This window comes from Macaca mulatta, chromosome 3, assembly GCF_049350105.2.
Source record: "Macaca mulatta isolate MMU2019108-1 chromosome 3, T2T-MMU8v2.0, whole genome shotgun sequence".
NCBI lineage: Eukaryota > Metazoa > Chordata > Mammalia > Primates > Cercopithecidae > Macaca > Macaca mulatta.
In genome coordinates this window covers 90,549,815-90,576,916 of record NC_133408.1, presented here as the reverse complement: position 1 = coordinate 90,576,916, position 27,102 = coordinate 90,549,815, and the positions used below count along the sequence as shown (strand labels likewise).

General features: G+C 36.3%; 1 protein-coding gene across 1 annotated transcript in view; it reads left to right on the top strand.

Annotated features, from left to right (window-relative positions):
• Positions 1 to 27,102, top strand: part of NME8 (NME/NM23 family member 8) — a 225,714-nt gene that overhangs the window by 149,627 nt on the left and 48,985 nt on the right. The window contains exons 2-6 of the mRNA XM_077996925.1: positions 22,303 to 22,870; positions 22,966 to 23,198; positions 24,409 to 24,448; positions 24,527 to 24,584; positions 24,784 to 24,890. Coding sequence (XP_077853051.1) covers positions 24,416 to 24,448; positions 24,527 to 24,584; positions 24,784 to 24,890 — 198 coding nt within the window. The 5' untranslated portion in view covers positions 22,303 to 22,870; positions 22,966 to 23,198; positions 24,409 to 24,415. The remainder of the gene's footprint in view (positions 1 to 22,302; positions 22,871 to 22,965; positions 23,199 to 24,408; positions 24,449 to 24,526; positions 24,585 to 24,783; positions 24,891 to 27,102) is intronic.

The following is a 27,102-nucleotide window of genomic DNA, read 5'->3' as shown; positions in this document are numbered from 1 at the left end:
ATTTTTAAGTCATTTGTCAAATGCAAATGCTTCCAATTCATTTGGTAGAAAAAGCAATTGAGATTTTCTAGGATGTTGAAAAGTTACAGAGTAATTGTAACAAAAGTCTGGAAGATACTGAAAGATAAGCATCTTTTGTTTTAAATGGCATTTTCTTGTGAGAAAGTATTTTCAGCATTGAAATAAATTTAAAACTTAGAAGCAGGCATTTGAATCACTCTATCACACAACATTAAATCAAGATTTCAAAAACAATGAAATCATATTCAATTACATTTCTCACAAAATATTAATAACATTAATAATTATTTAAGCATTTAAATAATAATAATATTAATATTTGGAGAAAGCCATGACGTTCTGAACTAGTACATAATAAATAAGATGAAACAAGTAAAAAATAGCATATATTTAATCAGATCATAATCTGAGCTAACTTTTATTTTATTTTATTTTTATTTTTATTTTTTAGAAACTGGGTTTCACTATTTTTCCCACACTGGTCTCGGGCTCCTGGGCTCAAGTGATCCCCCCACCTTGGCCTACCCAAAGTGCTGGGATTACAAGCATGTGCTGCCACACTCGACGCATTTTCGGTTTTGTTTAAGCATATAACATGCAGAAGTGATGAGTAATAGAAAAAATATTTAATCTATTAAGCCATAAAGATATCTAATTTGATGTGCAGGTTTAAATAATTGTAGTGGTGTGAATGTGTTGTCAAGTACCTCCTAATCCTCTTGTGCAGCCATACACTTTCTTCTGATTTTCCTTCAGTCTTGCAGCAGACCACCCATCTCCCTCTGATTCCCCCAGCTTTTCTGTTTCTCCATCCTCTCCTCTCTCCTTCAACCCATTCTCCACTCCCAGCCAGAGTAGTGTTTCTAAAATGTAAAAATGAGCAGTCACTTTGCTCAGTAGAAAGCTGCGGTCGTTTCGCTTGCCCTCAGGCTGTATGCCCAGTTGTTCATACCCCTCCCAGGCTCCTCCAGATCTGCCCCCTGCTGAGCTTGTACCCAGCTGCAGCGACACCAAGCTCCTCACAGCTTTCTAAAGTGGGCTGGCTCCTCTCATGACAGGGTCATCGCACAGGCTCACTCTGTGGGGGAACACAACCGGAATCACTGAAACACCACTTTCTTCAGGAAGCCTCTTCTGATCCTTGGTACTCCAAGCAGCTGTTGTCAGTGACCACCCCAGGACTTAACCATGCCATACTGATTTTATTTTCCTGGATACTTAATCACAGGTAAAGTCACTGAGGCCACACAACCCTGAGGAGAAAATGCTGTTGAGCAGGCAGGATTTTGATGATATTTTGTGGATGATACCCAATTCTCAAAGTGTCTACATTCACACTTCTTTTCACCCTGAGAAAATTAAGCCACTATGCTTTTAAACCATTCTTACTTGGGTTTTGTGTAACATGCAGAAAAACGGAATTATTACAGATACAATTGGTTCTGACTTGTATGGATACACTTACAGAAAAATGTGTGTGAGGATACATTGACCAGCAAAATACTGATTTTTTTCTTATTTTGATTTGTCTCTGATCAAATCAATGCATCTCTCTATATAAATGCATTAGAGGGAATGAATGAGAATATGTTGAGTAACAAATAAATTGCCAAATCCCAGTGGCATAGCACACTGAAGTCTGATTTCTCCCTCACACAAAGGCCCATGCAGGTTAACCAGGGCTAGCCTCCAGCCAATGACTCAAAGATCCAGGCTCTTTCTGTCTTGTGATTATTATTATTTTTTTTAGAAAGCCATAAAATTCTGTTACTCAGAGACATGCATTCTTAATATCCTGACATAGATAATTCCATGTAAGCAGCTCTTTGAAATGCCCATCTCTTAGGTGTATTGAACTGTGGTTTTTAAAAATTTTCTCTATGAAATATACAAACTAATGTTCATAGAAAGATACAATCCATGAATAATAAACTACTTATTTATTTATTTGTTTGTTTATTTTTAAAGTTTTACTTCTTCTTTTTTAAATTATACTTTAAGTTCTAGGGTACATGTGCACAACGTGCAGGCTTGTTGCATATGTATACGTGTACCATGTGGGTGTGCTGCACCGGTTAACTTGTCATTTACATTAGGTATTTCTCCTAAAGCTATCCCTCCTTCCTCGCCCCATCCCATGACAGGCCCTGGTGTGTGATGTTCCCCACCTTGTGTCCAAGTGTTCTCATTGTCCAATTCCCACCTATGAGCGAGAACATGCGGTGTTTGGTTTTCTGTCCTTGTAATCGTTTGCTGAGAATGATGGTTTCTAGCTTCATCCATGTCCCTGCAAAGGACATGAACTCATCCTTTTTTATGGCTGCATAGTATTCCATGGTATATATGTGCCACATTTTCTTAATCCAGTCTATCATCAATGGACATTTGAGTTGGTTCCAAGTCTTTGCTATTGTGAATAGTGCTGCAATAAACATGTGTGCGTGTGTCTTTATAGTAGCATGATTTATAATCCTTTAGGTATATACCCAGTAACGGGATGGCTGGGTCAAATGGTATTTCTAGTTCTAGATCCTTGAGGAATCACCACGCTGTCTTCCACAACAGTTGAACTAGTTTACAATCCCACCAACAGTGTAAAAGTGTTCCTATTTCTCCACATCCTCTCCAGCACCTGTTGTTTCCTGACTTTTTAATGATCCCCATTCTAACTGGTGTGAGATGGTATCTCATTGTGGTTTTGATTTGCATTTCTTTGATGGCCAGTGGTGATGAGCATTTTATCACATGTCTGCTGGCTGCATAAATGTCTTCTTTTGAGAAGTGTTTGTTCATATCCTTTGCCCACTTTTTGATGGGGTTGTTTGATTTTTCCTCGTAAATTTGTTTAAGTTCTTTGTAGATTCTGGATATTAGCCCTTTGTTAGATGGGTAGATTGTAAAAATGTTCTCCCATTCTGTAAATTGCCTGTTCACTCTGATGGTAGTTTCTTTTGCTGTGCAGAGGCTCTTTAGTTTAATTAGATCCCATTTGTCAATTTTGACTTTTGTTGCCATTGCTTTTGATGTTTTAGTCATGAAGTCCTTGCCCATGCCTATGTTCTGAATGATATCGTCTAGGTTTTCTTCTAGGGTTTTTAAGGTTTTAGGTCTAACATTTAAGTCTTTAATCCATCTTGAATTAATTTTTGTATAAGGTGTAAGGAAGGGATCCAGTTTCAACTTTCTACATATGGCTAGCTGGTTTTCCCAGCACCATTTATTAAATAGGGAATCCTTTCCCCATTTCTTGTTTTTGTCATGTTTGTCAAAGATCAGATGGTTGTAGATGTGTGGTATTATCTCTGAGGGAGATACTCCTTGAGAAGATCAACCCCAAGACACATAATTGTCAGATTTACCAAGGTTGAAATAAAGGAAAAAATGTTAAGGGCAGTCAGAGAGAAAGGTCGGGTTACCCACAAAGGGAAGCCCATCAGACTAATAGCGGATCTTTCTGCAGAAACCCTACAAGTCAGAAGAGAGTAGGGGCCAATATTCAGCATTCTTAAAGAAAAGAATTTTCAACCCAGAATTTCATATCCAGCCAAACTAAGCTTCATAAGTGAAGGATAAATAAAATCCTTAACAGACAAGCAAATGCTGAGAGATTTTGTCACCACCAGGCCAGCCTTACAAGAGCTCCTGAAGGAAGCACTAAACATGGAAAGGAACAACTGGTACCAGCCACTGTAAAAACATGCCAAACTGTAAAGACCATCAATGCCAGGAAGAAACTGCATCAACTAACGAGCAAAATAACCAGCAAACATCATAATGACAGGATCAAATTCACACATAACAATATTAACCTTAAATGTAAAGGGGCTAAATGCTCCAATTAAAAGACACAGACTGGCAAATTGGATAAAGAGTCAAGACCCATCAGTGTGCTGTACTGCAGAGACCCATCTCACATGCAGAGACACATGTAGGCTCAAAACAAAGGGATGGAGGAAGATCTACCAAGTAAATAGAAAACAAACAAACAAACAAAAAGCAGGAGTTGCAATTTTAGTCTCTGATAAAACAGACTTTAAGCCAACAAAGATCAAAAGAGACAAAGAAGGCCATTACGTAATGGTAAAGGGATCAATTCAACAAGAAAAGCTAACTATCCTAAATATGTATACACCCAATACAGGAGCACCCAGATTCATAAAGCAAGCCCTTAAAGACTTACAAAGAGACTTAGACTCCCACACAATAATAATGGGAGACTTTAACACCCTACTGTCAACATTAGAAAGATCAATGAGACAGAAGGTTAACAAGGGTATCCAGGACTTGAACTCAGCTCTGCACCAAGCAGACCTAATAGACATCTACAGAACTCTCCACCCCAAGTCAACAGAATATACATTCTTTCAGCATCACATCACACTTATTCCAAAACTGACCACATAGTTGGAAGTAAAGCACTCCTCAGCAAATGTAAAAGAACAGAAATTATAACAAACTGTCACTCAGACCACAGTGCAATCAAACTAGAACTCAGGACTAAGAAACTTAATCAAAACCTCTCAACTACATGGAAACTGAACAACCTGCTCCTGAATGACTACTGGGCACATAACGAAAGGAAGGCAGAAATAAAGATGTTCTTTGAAACCAATAAGAACAAAGATACAACATATCAGAATCTCTGGGACACATTTAAAGCAGTGTGTAGAGGGAAATTTATAGCACTGAATGCCCACAAGAGAAAGCAGGAAAGATCTAAAATTGACACCCTAACATCACAATTAAAAGAACTAGAGAAGCAAGAGCAAACACATTCAAAAGCTAGCAGAAGGCAAGAAATAACCAAGATCAGAGGAGAACTGAAGGAGATAGAGACACAAAACACCCTTCAGAAAATCAATGAATCCAGGAAATGTTTTTTTTGAAAAGATCAATAAAATTGATAGACTACTGGCAAGACTGATAAAGAAGAAAAGAGAGAAGAATCAGATAGACTCAATAAAAAATGATAAAGGGGATATCACCACCGACCCCACAGAAATACAAACTACCATCAGACAATACTATAAACACCTCTACGCAAATAAACTAGAAAACCTAGAAGAAATGGATGAATTCCTGGACACATACACCCTCCCAAGACTAAACCACTTGTTTCTTTTTTCCTTTTTAATTCTAAATCTGAGAAAAAGTAATGTTCCGCTTTGATTTTCAAATGTCTTCAACATTGAAGTCTGTTAATCAGGCTAAATTCTTATCAGCTCTGGGTCTCAATTGCTGCATCTGTAAGAAGAGAAGTCCTTTCCAGTTCTAAAAGTAGTGACTGTGTGTGGCTTCAGGAATGATAATTACCCATTCTAAAATGCATCCTGGATTAATTTCTTAATTCATATCTACCAGAGATGTGCGTACACAAGGCTTAAAGAACTATGGTTCCGTGACTAACAAGAAGGGATTCACTGAGCCCAACGAGCAATTGAATCTAATTGCCTCTAAGTGTTGTTCAGTAGGGGTAACTTTGGCTATTTTAATGAAATGTGAATTTTTAGAAATTATGGACAACAAAACAAATGTGTGTTCAGAATTCCTGCCTACACGAGTTCACACTCACTTAAGGAAGGCAAGGCCTGTGCAGTTGAAACAACTAGAGAACAAACAATTCTAAATAAACTAGTGTTGTATACAAATACGATTAAGTGCTAAAGTATGCAGTTCAATTAGATAATACAAGAATTAGAAAAGAAAGGTGGTAAGTCTGCCCCCAGACAAAATGGACTCCCTGTGGCTAACTGAGGAGCTCAAAGTTAAAACAGGACTAGGTGTCCATAGCTGGGTGACAGAATGGTCACAAGGTCCGTGCTCTCGGAAAGATGTTATAAACAAATCAAAGGACCTCCCTTTCTACAACCAAGCTCAACCAGCTCCTGTTCTGTTGTTGGACTACAAGATAAACTGCTGCAAAAAGCACAGCACCTCCCCGCACCTCCCAATGCCGCAAGCCCCAGGACCCATTGGCCATTTGAAAGAAACATCCAACAGGGACTTCTGGTTTGGGGCTTGGAAAGCAACCAGAGATCACCTGCCCTAGCCAACTAAGGCTCAGCTGTATAGGCCAATCAGAACTCAGCTGTGTCAGCCAGTCAAAACCAAACAAGACTCAATCCTTTGTTTGCATAAATGGACCTGATTGGGTACCTGGGTGGGGACTTTTCCTATAAAACCCCAGGCATGCCATCCCTTCATTCTCTGGAATGGATCTTCATTTTTACACAGCAGCCTGCATGTCTGCCTGATTTGCAAACGGTTCACTGGAATACAGTCTCTTTCCTCCAGGTTCTTTTTTCAGAGAACTTTTGTTCACAAAGGGTACGAAAAGATTAAGTTAAGATGAAAATCAGAAAAAAAAAAAATAGAATCACTGTAATAATAAGGCTATTTCCAAGATTTTTATCTATTCTGGTCTAAGTATGTCTGTTCTTAAAGCACACGAACTGAAAATAATAGGAGCTGGGTTTTGATCCATATATGGGTTTTGATCCAATAATGGGTTTTGATCCATTTAAAATACCAGTATTTCAAAGTTTTCTAGTGAAGTTAAATGAATGTCTGCATGTATTTAATTTTTTACAGAACCCCAGTTGAGAATGGCTGCAAGAATTAAGAGTATTTTGAAAATATACCAGAGTAAGCAAAAATTGCAACATATGATGGTTGAAAAAAAAAAAGCTCAGTAGTATATCATATTAAAGATTTATATATTAAAGATTACAGAATTTAGAAATTATTTATGTGTATGGGACACTGCCTACCGCTTTTTATCATTTTTCCACTGTAGAGTCATCACCATTATTCATTGTGAAGAACAGTATATTTAATATTCATAGGAACATAGTGTAAACATTCTTCTATGTAATATTAAATTCACAACAAATGGAGTATTTTCTGGGTCACATGGGAAAAAAAATAGTAGGATCTTGCTGAGCCTCCCCAGACAGATTCTATCACCAGGCCAGCTCTTTAAGTTCCCAGATGCGGGTGCCTCCCTTCCTTGGCAGAATGCCTGGTGGACTCAGCAGCTGCCTTCTCAGCCCTTATCAGCTGAGGCTCCCTGGGGAGTCAGGCTCCTCCTCTTCCACCCACTATGGGCATGGGGTGCTAACCCGCGGCTTCTCCTGGTAGCTCTGATGCTGCCACTGCAGTGACCCTGGCACCATCTGGTCCCTGGATGTACTTGCTGACACTGCCATCATCAACACCTGCACCTCTGCCCCAAGACAAGGTTGAGGATATTTTTCCCAGACCAGTTTCCTCAGTTGGGGACGTTTATCCTAGGCCTAGATGCCATTCTAGAATCAGGAACATAATCAAATCAAAGATCTTCACTTGAAGAAAGCATAATGTCGATGGCCATGAACTGGCAATTTTTCTTCCTTTCTCTCATCTCCCTACTCCTTTTGCGGGTTGTTCTGCCCAGTCTCATTTCCCCATTCTGGATGGCAGATCCATCTCCTAGAAATAACTTTCAAGATGGAACTGTAATCCAGGTCTTTGGTTGTAATCCAGGTCTTCTGGGATTTGCATTTGGGATCAAGACTTATATCAAATCCTACATTTGCTACTGAGGAAAGTTAAAATTTTGATATACTAGAGAATTAAAAAAAAATACTATGCCATCAGAGATTAAAATCCTAATGGAAAGTAATTCAGGAAAGAAGAAAAATTGATTATGCTAATAAAAATAATACCAAATTTGGCTGAAAATGCAAAATACAATTTAGGTCTTCAGGGGCCGTGGAAGAGAGGGGTAGGATTAATGAGAGAAGGAGTGGGGAATCCCTGGTTTGTGCGGGGTCTGGTCTTGAGGGGTTGTTCTTGCTGTTCATGGTTGATGTGTGATAACACCTCCATACTCATGTTGGAATCCTAGGAGTTTCTGGGAATCGGCCCCCACCTCTAAAGACAGGAACTCTCCTATGTTGGAGCTTTTGGGGTTCTGCTGAGAAAGGGGGCGGCTGAGTAGCAAGAACTATCATGATTGATTAGTAACGTCTGCTACAAAAGTGGGAGAGTCGGGGACGGCTCATATGGCACATATTTATCACCTTGCCCCATAATATGCTTTCTGGCTGTATGGTCAGGCTGCTAGGAAATCCTTTCCACTCGGAACTGAGACCGAAAACTGGAAACTAGGCTGTAGGACCACCTGGGTATGTGTGAATTCCAGAGGTTCATGCATTTCCAAACAAGGGTGCCATTTTAGAACTGGGGGTAAGATGATGAGCAACAGAAAAGAAAACGCCGAGTCCCGGGATAGGAGCTCAGAACTCTTTGTATGTTTAGTGCTCCAGATGGTCTAGGGCAGGGGGGCTTCAGAGCCTTGGCAGCGAAACGTGGTCCCCGCAGACTTTTATCTGATTTTCTGGAGCGCTGCTGCTCAACCGCCGCCGCAGAAGTGCACACTGCCACCTTATGGACATCTTGAGAAGTTACACTTAAACGTTATTAATTATATTAAATAAAATTCAAATGTAATAGACAAATAATGTCATGGGTAGTTTTTATAAACATTTGCAGTGAAAATTCATATGAGGACTTCAGACAGAATATATTCAAATAAAGAGTTGATTTTGATTTCACTGAAGAAATTAAATAGCAGGATCAGGATAAAATTCTCAGCTATTAGCATGTTAGGGTTTTTTGGCTACTGAGTTGTAGGAGTTCCTTATATGTTTTGGCTTATCATAAATACGGTTGACAAATATTTTATCTGATTTTAGAAGTTTTTTCACTCTGTTGATTATTTCCTTGGTTGTACAGAAACTTTTAAATTTTATGTAGTCCCACTTGTCTATTTTTAGTTTTGTTGCCTGTGCTTTTGGTGTTGTATTCAAGAAATCACTGCCACGATCATTATCATGAAGCTTTCTCCCTATGATTTCTTCTAGAAGTTTTATAGTTGGGGTATTACATTTATTTATTTATTTAAAGGCAAGGTATTGTTCTGTCACTCAGCTGTAGTACAGTGGCACAATCAAAGCTCACTGCAGCCCCAACCTCCTGGGCTCAAGTGATCCTCCCATCTCAGCCTCCCAAGTAACTGCAGGTAGCTACAAGTGTGCACCACACCAGGCTATTTTTTTGTGGAGACAGGGTTTCTCTATATTTCCCGGGCTGATCTTGAACTCTTGAACTCAGGTGATCCTTCCACCTCGCCCTCCTAAAGAGCTGGGATTACAGGTGTGAGCCACCAAGCCTGGCCAGGTCTTACATTTAAGTCATTGATCTATTTTGAGTTGATTGTTAAGTGTGGTATAATATACACATGTAAATATCCAGTTTTCCTAACATTTGTTGAAGAAACTACTGTGTATTCTTAGCATCTTTGTCAAAGATCAATTAATCATATGTGTGTGTGTTTATTTCTGCACTCTCTATTCTATCCCATTGATTTATATGTTTGCCTTTAAGCCAATACAATACAGTTTTAATTGCAGTAGCTTCGTAATATATTTTGAAATCAGGAACTATGATGCCTCCAGCTTTCTTTTTTTTCCTAGAGATTGTTTTGGTTCTTCTGGATCTTTTATAGTTTAATATGAATCTTAGGATTGTTTTTATTATGTCTGTAAAAAATGCCATTGGGATTTTGATAGAAATTGTATTTAAACTGTAGATCACTTTGAATAGTATGATTATTTCAAGAATATTAAGTCTTCTAATCCATGAACATGGGATTTTGTGAATATTCTTGCATGGTTTTAGCTTAATTAGAATGTTTGTAATGTTTTGATTTTACATACAATGTTAGCTCTGAGTTTCAGACGGAATTATTTCTCAACTCAGTTTGTTCAGAACTTTCTAAAATTATTATTAATGAAAGTTAATCATTTTTGGCATAGACTTGGTTTTTAACTTTGATTAAGTACAATTATTACTTTTAAAATTTTATGATGACTCTTTGTGTTCTAAGAAATATTTGATTACCATTCCAAGATTATAAAAATATTATTCTATACTTTTGGAAAACCTTTATAGTTGTAAACTTTTATGTATAAGTCTGCAATCCATCTTGAACTACACTGCATATTTTATGAAGAGAAGGTGAAGGTTCATTATTTTCCATATGGAGTTTAAATTTTTCCAGCATCATCTATTTGAAAGATTTTCCTTTCCCTGTTGAACTATCTTGATGTCTTTGGAAAAAAAATAAATTGACGGTATGTATGGGACTCTTTCTGAACTTTGTATTTTTTGTTCATTGATCTACACATGGCATTACCACACCATTTTAATTGCCGTAGTTTAATAGTAAAGTGCATGTTTTCTACCTTTTTTCTTTCTGACTATTCTGGGTACTTGACATTTCCAAATCAATTTTAGAATCAGATTGTCAAGTGCAACAAAAAATGGTTGGTATTTTTATTATGATTGCATTGAATCTATAGAATAATTTTGGTTAAAAGTGACATCTTGGGCCGGGTGCGGTGGCTCACACCTGTAATCCCAGCACTTTGGGAGGCCAAGGTGGGCAGATCACGAGGTCAGGAGTTCAAGACCAGCCTGGCCAACATAGTGAAACCCCGTCTCTGCTAAAAATACAAAAAAAAAAAAAAAATAGCCGGGCATGGTGACAGGTGCCTGTAGTCCCAGCTACATGGAAGGCTGAGGCAGGAGAATCGTTTGAACCTGGGAGGTGGAGGTTGCAGTGGGGCAAGATCGCATCGCGCCACTGCATTCCAGCCTGGGCAACACAGCGAGACTCTGTCTCAAAAAAAAAAAAAAACCAAAAAGTGACATCTCAGCAATTAGTCTTCTAATTAATGAATATGATACACTTTTTTATTTATTTGTTTCTTTAATTTTTTCAGCAATACTTCGTTGTTTTCAGCAATAAGATAGATTTTTATTTTAAATTTATAAAATATTTTATCTTCTTTGATGGTATTGCAAATTTTAAAGTTAATTTTATTTTCCAAACCTTCGATGCTAGTTTATGGTATACAATTAATTTTATATATTTACCTTGTATTGTGCAACTTTGATTAATCATCTATTAGTTCTAGTAGGTTGATTTTTTCCTCAAGATTCCTTAGGATACAAAATCATGCCTTTGCCTATATATACATACGTTTTTCAATCTTTACACCTATTATTTATATTCCTCTTGTATTGCACTAGCTAGCACTTCAATATAACATTTAATAGAAGTGTGGAAAGTAGACATTCTTGACTTGTTCATGGTCTTACGGGAAAGTGTTTAATAATTGACCATTACATACAATGTTAGCTGAAGGTGTTTTATAGATACCCTATATCAGATTGGAGAAGTCCGCTAAGGGATTGTGTGTGTGCTTACCAAGAATGAATATAAGGCTTATCACATTATTTTCTTCATTTATTTAGATGATGATATAGTTTTTCTCTTGTTTTATGCTAATATGGTGAATAACTGCTTAATTTTCAAGCTTGCATTGATAGATAAACCTCATTTGGTCATGATAGATGATCTTTTTCATGTATTATTAGAATCGATCTGTAAACGTGTTACATATACTTACATCTATGTTCATGAGGTATATTGGTCGATAAGGGTTATGCTGGTCTGGAAGCAGACACATGTCAGGGTATATTCCTCTTTCTCTATTTTATAAAATAGTTTATATAGTATTAAATTTTTTTCTTATTTGGGCATAAAATTTCCTTTATAAAAATATTTTAATTATAAACTCAATGTAAGTAACAGATACATGGTAATTCAGTTCCTTGTGACCCTTTGCTAAAATGTATTTTTCAAGTAATTTTTATTTCATCTAAGTTTTAAAATCTTATGGCATAAAGTTGTTATAATATTCCATCCTTGTAACTTCATTGCTATGAGGTCTTTAGTGATATGCCCTCTTTCATTTACAATACTGAAAATTTGTATATAGCCTATTTTCCTTATGTAGTCTAGTTTTGGGTTTGTCTTTTTTTTTTTTTTAATCTTTACAAAAAAAAACCTTGTAGTTTTGTCAACTTCCATTTTTTTATTTTCTATTTAATTAATTTTCTAACTTTTGTTCGTTTCTTCTCTCAATTCACTTTGAAAAATAAGTCATTTATTTCAGCTCATAAGTTGTAATTTCATCCTTATTTTAAACATGTTGTATTCTCTAATATAAGCATTTATAGTTTCCCACTAAGAACTGCATTAGCAACATCCAACAAACTTTGATATGGTATGTTTTAATTATCGTTCAATTTAAAATATTTTCTAGGCCGGGCTTGGTGGCTCATCCCTGTAATTCCAGCACTTTGGGAGGCTGAGGGGGTGGATCACTTTGAGCTCAGGAGTTTGAGACCAGCCTGGGCACCATGGCAAAATCCTGTCTCTACAAAAAAATACAAAATTAGCTGGGTGTTAATGGCTCATGCCTGTAATTTCAGCTACATGGGAAGCTGAGGCACAAGAATCGCTTGAACCTGGGAGACAGAGGTTGCAGTGAGCAAATATAACACCACTGCACTCCAGCCTAGGCAACAGAATGGGACCCTGTCTCAAAAATAACTAACTAACTAACTAACTAAATAAATAAATAAAATATGTTCTAATTTCCCTTTTGATTTCTTATTTAACTCATGGATTATTTGGTAGTATATTGTTAACTTTCAGGTATTTCAAACTTTACTATTATGGAATTGTTTTTAATTTGTAACTTATTTCTATTGTGACCAGAGACAATATAGTGAAAGATGTAAATATTTGAAGCTTATTGTGATTTTATTGTCTGGCTTATGATTCATTAAAGTAAATATTCAATGTGCATTTCAAAAGAAAGTATATTCTGCAGTTACTCAGTAAGTGTCAATTAGGTCCAGATGAGTGACAGGGTTGTTCAGATCTTCAATAATCTTACTGATTTTATATATTTATATCAATTATTGAGATGTAATGAGTTATCTATTTTTCATTTAATTTAGGAAATTCTTGTTTCATATATTTTTGAATCTCTGTTCTTAAATATACACACATTTAAAATACTTATGTCTCCCTAATGAACCTTTTCATCATTAGGAAATATTTATTATCTGTGAAAATATTCCTTGTACTGAAATCTACTTTGTCTGATATTAACATGGTCATGTCAGCATTCTTACTTTTTACATTATATTTTTTCCATTTTTGACTTTCAACTCATATATATCTTTAGTTGAAAAAGCATGTCCTTTTACCAGATGCTATGTATCATGGGTATTCTAATTTTGCATTTTGAGTATAGAAATGTATGTCAATTGCCTACTAGAATAATAAAATAGAAATGTTTAAAACAACACAACAGAACTCAGAATTGTTACAAAGCTGACTTCATTACCTACAATGTCCAGTTTTATTACTAAAATTTACTAGATATATAAAGAGATGGAAAAGTATGACCTATGCTCAAAAAAGGGCAGTCATTAGAAATTGACTGAATGGGCCCAAATGTTATAATTAGTAGACACAGATTTCAAAGCGGTTGTTAAAAATATGTTCAATAAATTCAAAAAAATTCAAGAATTAAATAAAAAATTACATTAATTAATAGACTAGACAGAAAATCTCAATAGAGAAATGCAAACTATGAGAAATGTAAATTTTAAAGGTGGAAAGTACAATAACTGAAATAAAAAAGATTCACTAGATGAGCTCAACAAATAATAAATGACAAAAAAATATAAACTTGAAAATAAATCAAAATATGTTATCTGCACCCAAAGAATGAATTAAAAGAACAAAACTAAGCAGAGTTACGGAGACCTGTGGGGCAACATCACACTGTCACATACATGCAATTGGAATATGAGATTGAGAATAGAGAAAGAAGGCAAGAAAATATTACAAGGAATATGATATAAAACTTTTGAAGTTTGATGGAAAATATTAACATAGGAGTCTGCGAAACCCACAAAACACATGCAGAATAAATGCAAAGAAAACCACCACTAGGCATATCATAGTCATTTTGTTGAAAGCCAAATTAAGGAGAAAATCTTGATAGGCAGAGAATAATGACATATTGCATACAGGAGAACAATAATAATGTTAAAGACTGATGTCTCATCAGGAACCACGGAAGTCATCATACTTCAGAAAGATATATTCAAAGTGCTGAAGAGAGGGAATAAAAAACATGTCAAGCAAGAATTCTGTATCCATAAAACTTTTTTAAAAACGAAGGAAAAATTAATACATTTTCAGATAAACAGAACTGAGAGCATTTGTCACTAGAAGACTTGCATTACAAGTAATCCTATAGTGTTCTCCAGGCTGAAGAGAGATGAAACCAGATGGCAATTCTGATACATAGAAGAAATGAAGAGAACCAAAAATGATGGTAAGTATGTGAGTTAGCAAGTTAACAGAAGAACTCCTCTCTCTCTCTCTCCATCTCTCTCTCTCTCTCTGTCTCCCCTCACCACATATGTTGTGTATCTGTTATTTTCAAAAAATCATGACATTTTAAAACAAAAATTATAGCACTTTCTTGATGAGTCTACAAGATATAGAAATATAATGCCTAAGATGATAATAACATTAAGGATGGGGGAGAGATGACTAGAAATATACTGTTGCAAGTTTTCTATATTTTACCTAAAAAAATACTAATTCCAAGTAGGTACAGATAAGTTACAGCTGTATATTTTACATTCTAAAGCAATGAGTTAAAAATAATTTCAAAACATGTAGTTAGAAAACTAAAAAAGGCATTAAAGTGGAATGCTTAAAAATATTCAGTTAAAACAAGGCATCTAAGGAACAAAAGACAAAAACAGATAAGACAAATAGAAAAATGGGAGACCTCAGTACAACCATATCAATAATTACATTAAATGTATATGGACTAGATACTCCAATAAAAAGGCAACAATCAAGATTTTTCAAACTGTGTAAAAAAGTAAGAACCATCAGTATGCCATCCACAAAATAATGCACTTTAAATATAAAAACACAAATAAATTGAAAGTAAAAGGATGGAAAATGGTAAACATAATAAAGTGGAGTAGCTATACTAATATCAGTCAACATGAAATTTAAGACAAAGATACTAACTAAAGACAGAGGGACATTTTGTAATGATAAAGAGACAGTTCAAAAGGAAACAACTGCAAACATATGAGCCTAATAAATGAACTTCAAAATATATACAGGAAATTGACAGAACTAAAAGAAGTCATGCACAATTCCCACAGTCATAGTTGGAGACTCTATCAGACTTTTTTTTTGCCATTTAGATTTTCCAAATGTTAATATTCTTATTATTAGGTTTTATAAAGGAATAAAATATTACAAAGACAGCTGAAGTCCCACCTTTCTATCACATTCTCCTCCCTCTTTTCTTGGGCAGAGGTAAGCTAATAATAATTCAGGATGTAAATCTCTGGAGTGTGTGTTCTTGGAGTGCAGCACTGTATCTTATTAATCTTGAATTTTTAGCTAATAGCAGTGCCTGACACTAGAAGAGATAAATAAGTATTCAAACAACTAAATAATAAATGAATGAAAGGGAATGTTTTCATAATAATAATAATAATTTTTATCCTTTGCCATATCTAATAGGGTCTCTGTAAATGTTTGATGAGATTGGGAATTAATAAAACAGTTTTGATCTCTTACTGAGAATAATTTGCTCCAATTTTTTTTTTAATACTTTAAGTTACATGTGCACAATGTGCAGGTTTGTTACATAGTTATACATGTGCCAAGTTGGTGTGCTGCACCCATTAACTCGTCATTTAGGTATTTCTCCTAATGCTATCCCTCCTCCCTCCCCCGACCCCACGACAGGCCCTGGTGTGTAATGTTTCCCACCTTGTGTCCAAGTGTTCTCATTTTTCAATTCCCACCTGTGAGTGAGAACATGCGGTGTGTGGTTTTCTGTTCTTGTGATAGTTTGCTCAGAATAATGGTTTTCAGCTTCATCCATGTCCTGCAAAGGACATGAACTCATCCTTTCTTATGGCTGCATAGTATTCCATGGTGTATATGTGCCACATTTTCTTAATCCAGTCTATCATTGATTTACATTTGGGCTGGTTCCAAGTCTTTGCTATTGTGAATAGTGCTGCAATAAACATATGTGTACATGTGTCTTTATAGCAGCATGATTTACAATCCTTTGGGTATATACCCAGTAATGGGATGCCTGGGTCAAATGGTATTTCTAGTTCTAGACCCTTGAGGATTCGCCACACTGTCTTCCACAATGGTTGAACTAATTTACACTCCCACCAGCAGTGTAAAAGCGTTGCTATTTCTCCACATCCTCTCCAGCATCTGTTGTTTCCAGACTTTTTAATGATCGCCATTCTAACTGGCGTGAGATGGTATCTTATTGTGGTCTGTCAGATTTTTTAAGTAATTGTTAGAACAACTACACCAAAAAAAGTCCGTAAGAATCTGAACGACAATGTCAGTGGCTTTAACTCAAATGAGATTTGTAGAACACTGCCTCCAACGACTCCATGATACACATTATTTTCTTTTTTTTTTCTTTTTTTGAGATGGAGTTTCGCTCTGTCGCCAGGCTGGAGTGCAGTGGCACAATCTCAGCTCACTGCACCCTCAACCTCCCGAGTTCAAGCAATTCTCCTGCCTCAGCCTCCCAAGTAGCTAGGATTACAGGCATGCACCACCATGCCCAGCTAATTTTTGTATTTTTAATAGAGACAGGGTTTCACCATGTTGACCAGGATGGTCTGTGTCTCTTGACCTCGTGATCTGCCCGCCTTGGCCTCCCAAAGTGCTGGGATTACAGGCGTGCGCCACAGCACCCAGCCTATTTTCAAGTGCATATGTAAGGCTTAACAGGGTAGACTATAAACTGGGCCATTAAACAAATCGTAGTAGATTTCGAAAGACTGAAATCTTACAGAATATGTTCTCTGACCACAACAGAATTAAATTGGAAATCAGCATTGATAAAACACCTAGAAAAGTCCTATCTGAAAATCAACCAACTCATATGTAAATAACCAACCCACAGGTAAAAGAAAAAAAAAAACACAAAGTAAATTAGAAAATATTTATAAATGAATGGTGATTTTAAAAACACAATGTGTCAAAATTTATAGGATGCAATTAATAAGGCAGTTCTTCAAATTTTATACCTTAAACATTTTATATAGGTAAAGAACCCTTTAATTTTGAAAATTATGTTAACTAATTTTTATTACTTTGTTCATAAGCCTCATGTTGTTTTTGTTTTTGTTGCTATTATTAACTATTTCATTGAAATATATATCTTCACTCATATAAATATCTGTCATATGCCTAATAGCAAGGTGCCAGGTTTTCTTGGTTTTACTCACCTACACATAGTTGTTGATTGAATGCACTTTGAAAACTAGATCTAATGAAATGGCAGACATCTGGTGCTGCTCTTCTTGTCAGAAGTCAGATAGTCTCCTCTTCCCATTGTTTGCTTCTCTAATATTCTGAATTCATATACTGTACTCATCCTACATTTCCACTCCTTCTTTTCCTATCTCTGTCCCAATGTAAGACGTCATTTAAAATTATTATCCCGCAGGGAGCCACCTTATACTAGTTAATGAGAACAAATTGTTAGGTTTCAGGAATTCTGTGAGATGATCGTTAATCACAGCCATTACAAAAAATATATAAAGTAACAAATTATTTATATTTAAAACATAAGTAATAAATTTCTCAAATTTCTCATCACTTCCTTATCACTTTATCACATTTTACTATTTTCTGTGCTCTTAAAATTACTTGTATATATTGTATCTTTAGGTAAAAACACCAACCATGTAATGAAGTGTTAGTGCATATCTTTTGTGTCCCATGGCATCATGCTAGTAACTTGAAACTGAACATGGTGGGAATATTTACACCATAGAAATCTGCAAATGCCACAAATTAGCACTTTATTGATTTGTTGATTGTTAATGCAGATTAAATGTTAAAGTATGTTGCATCTGTAGTTGTTATATTCTAACAAGCACCCAATATTTGAGAAATAATCTTCCAGTATTTGCAAACCATTACCATATTCAGCAAGAAGTCATTTATTTCATTGATGAATGGGTGAAATTCTAACATATCTTCATTGTTTCACTTCGCCGAACTCATTAATGTATGTTGAAATATTGACCAACATTCTTACTGGAACTACACACATTCATTGATGACATGACTAATTTCTTTGCTGAATCATATAGTAAACAAGCATTTATTCATCTTCTGAACAAATTGCAACCATGAATTGGCTATGGAAACACAAGTTTGGCGAAAATTAAAGAAAAACACTTTTGTAAAAATCAATTGACTATATGGGATTTGCAATAAAGAGTACTGTATATTTTATAATATATATTAAAAATGTGAAACATCATTTTAACAATTAAATTTATAATACTTCGTTGTATACATTTTTTTCCAAGAGAACTGGTTATTAACATTTACCAGTGTATTACTGATTATGACTCTCAGGATATCACAAGTTAATTCTTCCATTTTCTCACCCTTGCTTTTCTTATTTAGAAAGAATTGTGATCTTCCATAAATACAGCAAATAAGGTAGTAAAAGGTAGAAAATAGTACATAAATTGCATTACGAATCAGTGCCTGGACTGCAGAGGGATGGCTACTGTTTTGGTTTATTGCAACTCTCTGAGTCTCTGGGACAGAAAGCAGACAGGAAGGTCCAAAACCTCTTTCTGATTAGTTTCAGGCTGCCAGATTTGCTTGGATATAGAAACTGCACAAAATTTTTATTTCATTCCAAACCCATCAATCTTGCAGTTCCCAATAGGTTGCAGCTGTAATAGGTTCACTCATTCTGTTTTATTATTATGAGTTTTTATTATTCTCAGTGCCTTAATTTCATATACAACGGGAAAAGAGAATATCTAATTTAGTATTATTTTGCAGGTGACTTTTAAAATTGGAATTCAGAATCTGCCATTTTGATCTAGTGGAGATAGGAGAAATTTTTAGCAAAGACTTGGAATCAACCCAAATGTCCATCAGTGACAGACTGGATTAAGAAAATGTGGCACATATACACCATGGAATACTATGCAGCAATAAAAAAGGATGAGTTTGTGTCCTTTGTAGGGACATGGATGCAGCTGGAAACCATCATTCTTAGCAAACTATCACAAGAACAGAAAACCAAACACTGCATGTTCTCACTCATAGGTGGGAACTGAACAATGAGATCACCTGGACTCGGGAAGGGGGACATCACAGACCGGGGCCTATCATGGGGAGGGGGGAGGGGGGAGGGATTGCATTGGGAGTTATACCTGATGTAAATGACGAGTTGATGGGTGCTGACGAGTTGATGGGTGCAGCACACCAACATGGCACAAGTATACATATGTAACAAGCCTGCACGTTATGCACATGTACCCTAGAACTTAAAGTATAATAATAATAAAATAAAAATAAAATAAAATAAAATAAAGTTATATAAAGTTCTCCTGGATAGATGACTAGCTTACTTCTATCTCTAGCTGAAGTGATAAAATTAAAGGAAGTCCCTATACCATTTATTTTCTTTGTAGTCTACTTAATTACCTGGATCACATTTCTTCTTTTTTTAAGCATTGTGTCTTTATTTTATTAAACTTAAAAAAAATTTCAACTTTTATTTTAGAAATAAGGGGTACATGTGCAGATTTAATGCACGGGAATATTGCATGATGCCGAGGTTTGGGGTACAAATCCCATCACTCAGGTAATGAGCATAGTACCTGATAAGTAGTTTTTCAACCCACGTCTCCCTCCTTGTCTCCCTTTTATAGTAATCTGCAGTATCTATTGTTTCAATATTTATGTCCATGTGTGCTCAGTGTTTAGCTTCCACTTACAAGTGACAACATGCAGTATTTGGTTTTCTGTTCCCACATTAATTCATTTAGGATTATAACCTCCAATTGCATCCATGTTGCTGCAAAGGACATGATTTCATTCTTTTTAATGGCTGTGTCATATTCCATGGTGTATATGTTTATATACACATTTTCTTTATCCAGTGTACCATTGATGAGCACCTGGGTTAATTCCATGTCTTTATATTGTGAATAGCTCAGTGATGAACATATGAATGCATAGTCTTTTTGGTAGAATAATTTATTTTCCTTTGGGTGTATATCCAATAAGATTGCTGGGTCAAATTGTAGCTCTCTGTTTTAAGTTCTTTGAGAAATCACCAGGCAGATTTCTTGAATTCAAAAATTAAGAATTTTATTTATCCTCATTAAAGAGTACATAAATGTGTCAAGAATATCTGCTACTTCCAAATGCACTAGCTTGCTACCTAATTTTAAAGTATTTATGTCCAAATGGTGATGCTAGGTGCCAGAGAGGATTTCGAGAGGAAGAAGGCAAAGTGAAAACAATTCTACAATCCAGTTCTTCTTTTCTGGGTCTTCATATATATTTAGAAGTCATGAGAACACACAAATGAAATAATTAGGCACTAATAAACTTGTGCCCCAAGGAAGCAAATTAAGCATTATACATAGTGCTGTGTGAGGGTAAGAAAAGGCAAGTCAATGTAGGAGAGTACCTTTAATGAATATTGAAAGATAAAGTCAAATATATGCAAGGAGCAAAACAAACTATTAGGTCCCTTCAGAAGTAACATGTCTCATAGGCTTTTTGGCATTTATAGCTTATACTCTCCTATAATAAAATATACATTGTCTTGTAACCAACATTTTCAGAGAATTTGCCCTTAAAGTCAATTCTGGGCAGACCCAAGTCAAAAGCTCTTCAGATTTATGTTTTAAAACTTCAACATTCAAATTTTTTGCAATTAGTAGTAATGATGTAGGAAAAAAAAACTTAATTACACCTTCCTTCCATGTATTGGCCACTGGTAAATGTTTGTTCTAATTTGAGAATACTTTGAAACTTCTTCTTGCATCAAAGTGTTATATGAAGAACTAGCCTGAAATATTTGCATAACATTTCTCCATGTGAACTATTATGTTGAATCAAAGAAGAATCAAAAGTCAATTTGCTAGCAGTCTGACTCTGGTGAAATAGCAATTATAGGAAATACATAAAACTTATTTGAAAATAGCAGATGGTTTTAGATCCTTGAGAAATCACCACACTGTCTTCCACAATGGTTGAAATAATTACACTCCCATCAACACTGTAAAAGTGTTCCTATTTCTCCACATCCTCTCCAGCACCTGTTTCCTGATTTTTTAATGATCGCCATTCTAACTGGTGTGAGATGGTATCTCATTGTGGTTTCGATTTGCATTTCTCTAATGATCAATGTTGAAAAGCTTTTGTTTATATGTTTGTTGGCCTCACAAATGTCTTCTTTTGAGAAGTGTCTGCTCCTATCCTTTGCCCACTTTTTGATGGGGTTATTTGTTTTTTTCTTGTAAATTTGTTTAAGTTCCTTGTAGATTCTGGATATTAGCCCTTTGTGAGATAGATAGATTGCAAAATTTTTCCCCCATTCTGTAGGTTGCTTGTTCACTTTGATGGTAGTTTATTTTGCTGTGCAGAAGCTCTTTAGTTTAATTAGATCACATTTGTCAATTTTGGCTTTTGTTACCATTTGACCCAGCAATCCTAGTACTGGGTGTATACCCAAAGGATTATAAAGACACATGCACATGTATGTTTATTGCGGCACTATTCACAATAGCAAAGACTTGGAACCAACTCAAATGCCCATCAATGATAGACTGGATGAAGAAAACATGGCACATATACACCATGGAATACTATGCAGCCATAAAAAAATGAACTCATGTCCTTTGCAGGGACATAGATGAAGCTGGAAACCATCATTCTCAGCAAACTAACACAAGAACAGAAAACCAAACACCGCATGTTCTCACTCATAAGTGGGAGTTGAACAATGAGAATACATGGACCAGGCAGGGGAACGTCACACACTGGGGCCTGTCAGGGGGTGGGGGGTTAGGGGAGAGATAGCATTAGGGGAAATGCCTAATGTAGATGACAGGTTGATGGCTGCAGCAAGCCACCATGGCATGTGTATATCTATGTAACAAACCTGCACTTTCTGCACATATATCACAGAACTTAAAGTATAATAAAAAAAAAAAAAGAAAGAAAATTGCAGATGGTGAAGTGAAGGAGTACTACATGTCCTGTCTTGATAGGATATGATCCTGGTCAAAGATCCTTCTACAGGTAGCCCTCTCATCTATTTTTTGTAGATCCACTCCAGGGATGAGGATCCCTACAAAGGTTCATTGTGTCCCTCTACTCTATGGTTGCTTTCTGTATCTCAGCCTGCGGATTAATCAGAAACTGTTGTTAAAAATTATTTCCAGATGCTGCACGTGGGAGGAACGAAAGTGAAGAGAAAAAAAAGAGACAAAGGGAGAAAGAGAAAGAAAAAAGAAGAGAGAGAGAAAGAGAAAGAAAGAAAGAAAGAAAGAAAGAAAGAAAGAAAGAAAGAAAGAAAGAAAGAAAGAAAGAAAGAAAGAAAGACGGACAAAGAAAAGAAAGAAAGAAAGACAAAGAAAAGAAAGAAAGAACGAACCAGGGTAAATGAAGACAAAGTTAAAAAGAAAGAAAAGGCTGTTGCTGGCAGAGAGCCTTCTGCTCCAATTTGAGGAGTATGCATTTTATGCTGTAAAGTGTGGCCAGTCATGGGAGGATTCAAAGCCAAGGAGAGATATGATCAAATCTGCATTTGGGAAAGCGCACCTTGGTGCACATCTGGGGGATAGGGGAATGGGGGGATGGGAGGATGGGGGATGCGAGTTTGGGGATGAGGCAGCTGAAGAACAGAGAGAGTCTTGTGATGGTGGAATCAGGACTTCGTTGTTCCTGCATTGTGTGGGCAGAAGAGGTGGAGGATTTTAGGCGTCCCCTGGTCTTGTCCCTGCTGCCCAAGTATAGCTTCTGGCTGGAGCAGGGGCCTCGAGACGCAGCTCAAGCCTCATGGGCAGATGGGTTGGACAAAACGTTGCCCCCGTTCTTCTTCCCAGACAGGCAGGGAATCCCCCTTCTTCCTTTTGGTGAATCAGCTGGAGAAGAAAACCGAGCAAGAGGTTGGCCAGCCTCAGCCCCGGGCCCTAGCAGGGCCTTAGGTACTGGAATGGAACTTCACTGAGGTCACCGCTCAAACGGCCACAACGAGCGAGCTGATTTAGATCCTCTGGGCCTGTTCCTTCCTTTTCTTTAAACGTCCCAGTCTAGCTTAGAGGAGGACCTGTTTTGTGTAAGGCTTGCCGGAGCAACCAGAACCTTTCCTGGGATACGGGCTTGCATGTGGCCTTTCCTTTCTTGTATGCTAGTGTCCAGTATCACCCACACGCTGACGGATTCCTGTTCTACACCGCCCCGATACCACTGAATGGGGAGTTTGGGAAGTTTATGTTGTTCCCCAGAAAACACTAGTGGCCTTGTTCTCAGGGTTAAATATCCTTAGAGCAGCCAGATCTGAAGAGGGACCCCAGAAAGATCCACGGGCATGTTCACAGACAATATGTTTGCAATTGATAATATAGGAAACACTTTCTAATATTTCAGGAAAACAAAACTTAAAAAAAAAAAAAAAACAGACAACGTGTAACATTCTTACCTTGCTACAGGACTGTTGGGAGGATAAGATAGCGTGGTCGCTATAAGCATTTAGCATAGAGCCTAGCATACAAGAGTCCTTCCATGACATTTGCTTCTCTCTCCCCAGCAAAGATGAGACTGCATAATCCAATATACAGTGGGGAAAATTTTCACTACTATATTAAGATGTTATTTGCAGTTAGGAATAATTAATACTGTAATCCCAGCACTCTGGGAGGCCGAGGTGGGAGGATCACAAGGTCAGGAGATTGAGACTCTCCTGGTTAACACGGTGAAACTCTGTCTCTACTAAAAATACAAAAAGTTAGCCGGGCATGATGGCGGGCGCCTGTAGTCACAGGTAATCTGGAGGCTGAGGCAGGAGAATTGCTTGAACCCAGGAGACGGAGATTGCAGTGAGCTGAGATTGTTCCACTGCACTCCAGTCTGGGCAACAGAGTGAGACTCTGTCTCAAAAAGAAAACAAAACAAACAAAAAAAAAGAATAAGACCTAGTATTTGCTAGCACAAACAGGTGATTGCAGTCAAATCTAAATTGTACATTTTAAAATAATTAAAAGAGTGTAATTGGATTGTTTGTAACACAAAGGATAAATGCTTAAGGAGATGGTTACCCCATTTACCCTGATGTGATTATTATGCATTGCATACCTATACCAAAATATCTCAGATTTAAATACACAAATATTTAAGTACGTAAATACAGAGATACATAAATATATACACTTACTATGTCCCCTGAAAAGTTAAAAATAAAAATTGTTTTAAAAGATGTTATTCGCATGCATTAAGAAGATATTATTTAAATTTCTGACTTAAAAATTTTTTTCTTTTTCCTATGATAGTAGATAAATGGCAAGCAAAAAACGAGAAGTCCAGTTACAGGTGGGTCTGACATATCAACAATTCTTTATCTGGTGCACTGGTGCTTGAATACCCTTTACAGTGCCTTCCTCTTTGCAGGCAGTCATCAATAATCAAAGCCTGTGGGATGAGATGCTGCAGAACAAAGGCTTAACAGGTATAAGGGCTCCCCGGTTGCCTGGCCACCTGGGGTTTGACCTAGGGCACCTCCTGGCACCCTGCCCCTCTAGAGTGCCACTCCCCACTTTGATCAAGAAATCCTGCAGTGCCTTTGCCCTGGCCGTGGCTCCAAATTGGGATAACTGCTATCCTAGATTGGTAGACTTAGTTATTTCATAAATATCATCATCTTCTAGTGATTGATGTTTACCAAGCCTGGTGTGGACCTTGCAAAGCAATGCAACCTTTATTCAGAAAATTGAAAAACGAGCTGAACGAAGATGAAATTCTGCATTTTGCTGTTGTAAGAATTTTGTTTTAATTAAACCACTATTTTCACTTTATATTAAGTGTTTAAGTATCCTCTAATACTTTTAAGTATTGTCTTAATTTAAACAACTTGTCATTTCTTCAAAATAGTCTTTACTTGGCAGTTTTACTATATATTTAATTCTACTAGATCTGAGAATGAACATGATTTTTATCCCATTCTTATAACATTAAGGCTATTTACCATGACTGTGAAAGTTAGAAAAGGGTAATAATGGATATGTCTATTGTTCTGTTTCCTTTCACCTGACCACATGTTCAGTGTGTGTCCTTTAGAATAAGGGCTGCAAAAGCTGTTTATTAGGTATCACTGAGTAATGCTCTGGCATTAACCCAGTTACCATATTTTCCAGCAGCAATGATATTCTGCTTCATTTATTTGCTACCTACTTGCAATAAGGGATTGAAATATTATAGCCAAACACATTTTACTTAATCGTACCGTTTATTCAATGTATTCACATAAAATGATCAACTAATTAGGATTTTGTGGTCCAACATGGTAGCTACTAGGCATAAGTGACTATGGAGCTCTTGAAATGTAGCTGGTCCAACTGAGGAACTGAATTTTTAATTTTAATGATTTAAATCTGAATTTTAAAACTGACAATTGAGTTATTGTAAAACCTTTAAAATCTGGGATAACTTGAGTATGTGGATCTACTATTTAACTGTAAATTTTATTAAAGCTAATTAAAGATTAATTATTTCTGATTAACATTTAGCATATGAATTAAGATGTGTTCTTAAGTGTAAGAGACTCATTAAATTTTAAAGATTTAATATGGAAAAAGAAAGTGAAATATGCCATTAGTAATTTTATACATTGATTACATGTTGAAATGATAATCTTTTGGATGTATCGGGTTAAGTAAAATTTATTATCACATTATTTTCACCTTTTTTTGTTTTTAAATGTGGCTACTAGAGAATTTATATGTGTGGCTTACATAATATATTTATATTATATAGAAAAGCACCCAAACCAACTAGGCTTAAGATACAGGAGCAGGTAACAGATGATAACAGATCTTTACTCCTTATCTCTGAAATACATAGTCCCTAATGCAGACATGCAACCACAACCCACTCATGTTCTCCCAGTTACGGGTCTTTCATGGCCCCGCTTTCAACCCAAACATTGGAATGGGTTTGCCTACTGACCTTGTATTTCACTATCCATCCCCTTCTTTAAATGCATTTTCCATAGGACTTATTTTCCTTAGTTCAAGATGATGAATAAGCAGTTTAAAGCCTAGACACTCACCTCTTATTATTTTTCTATTCAAGAAAGTAAGTGGCTGTCTACAGTAGTTAACTCCTGTTGTTCTGGTGAAGGAATTGACTTTTTTTTTGTCTTCTGAAATAAGGACTTTGTAAGGTTTTCGTTCCTTTAATTAAAAAAAGAAAAAGTCTTTACATAGATGTTATTTTTAGAGCAGTTTTAGGCTCATAGCAAAATTTACCAGACAGTAAAGAGTTTTCATATATCCCCTATCCCCACACTCTCATAGCCTTTTCCACCATCAGTCCCGTATCAGAGTGGTACATTGTTACAACGGATGAGCCTACACTGGCACATCATTATTTACCAAAATCCATAGTCTACATTAAAGTTCATTCTTGGTGTTGTATAGTTTAGGGACTTTAACAAATGTATAATGACAAGTACTTATTATATTATGGCATCATATAGTATAGTTTCATTCCCTGCAAAATCCTCTGTAATCTGTTCATCTCTTGCTATCCCATAACCTCTGGCAATCACCAATCTTTTGACTACCTCCATAGTTTTGCCTTTTCCAGAATGTCATATAGTTAGAATCACATAGTGTAGAGCCTTTTCAGATTGGCTTCTTTTACTTAGTGATATGCTCCATGTATTTTAATGATTTGACAGCTCATTTCTTTTTAGCGTCAAATAGTACTTCATTATCTGGATGTGCCAGGGTTTACTTATCCATTCACCTGCTGAAGAACATCTTGGTTGCTTCCAACTTTCAGCAGTTAGGAAAAGGCTGCTATAAACAGCCATGCTTAGGTTTTTGCATGAACATACACTTTCAACTCATTTGGGTAAATACCCAGGAGCAAGATTGCTGGATCATGTGGTAATGATATGTTTTATTTTGTAAGAAACCACCAAATCTTCTTCCTAAGCAGCTGTACCATTTTGCATTCTTACC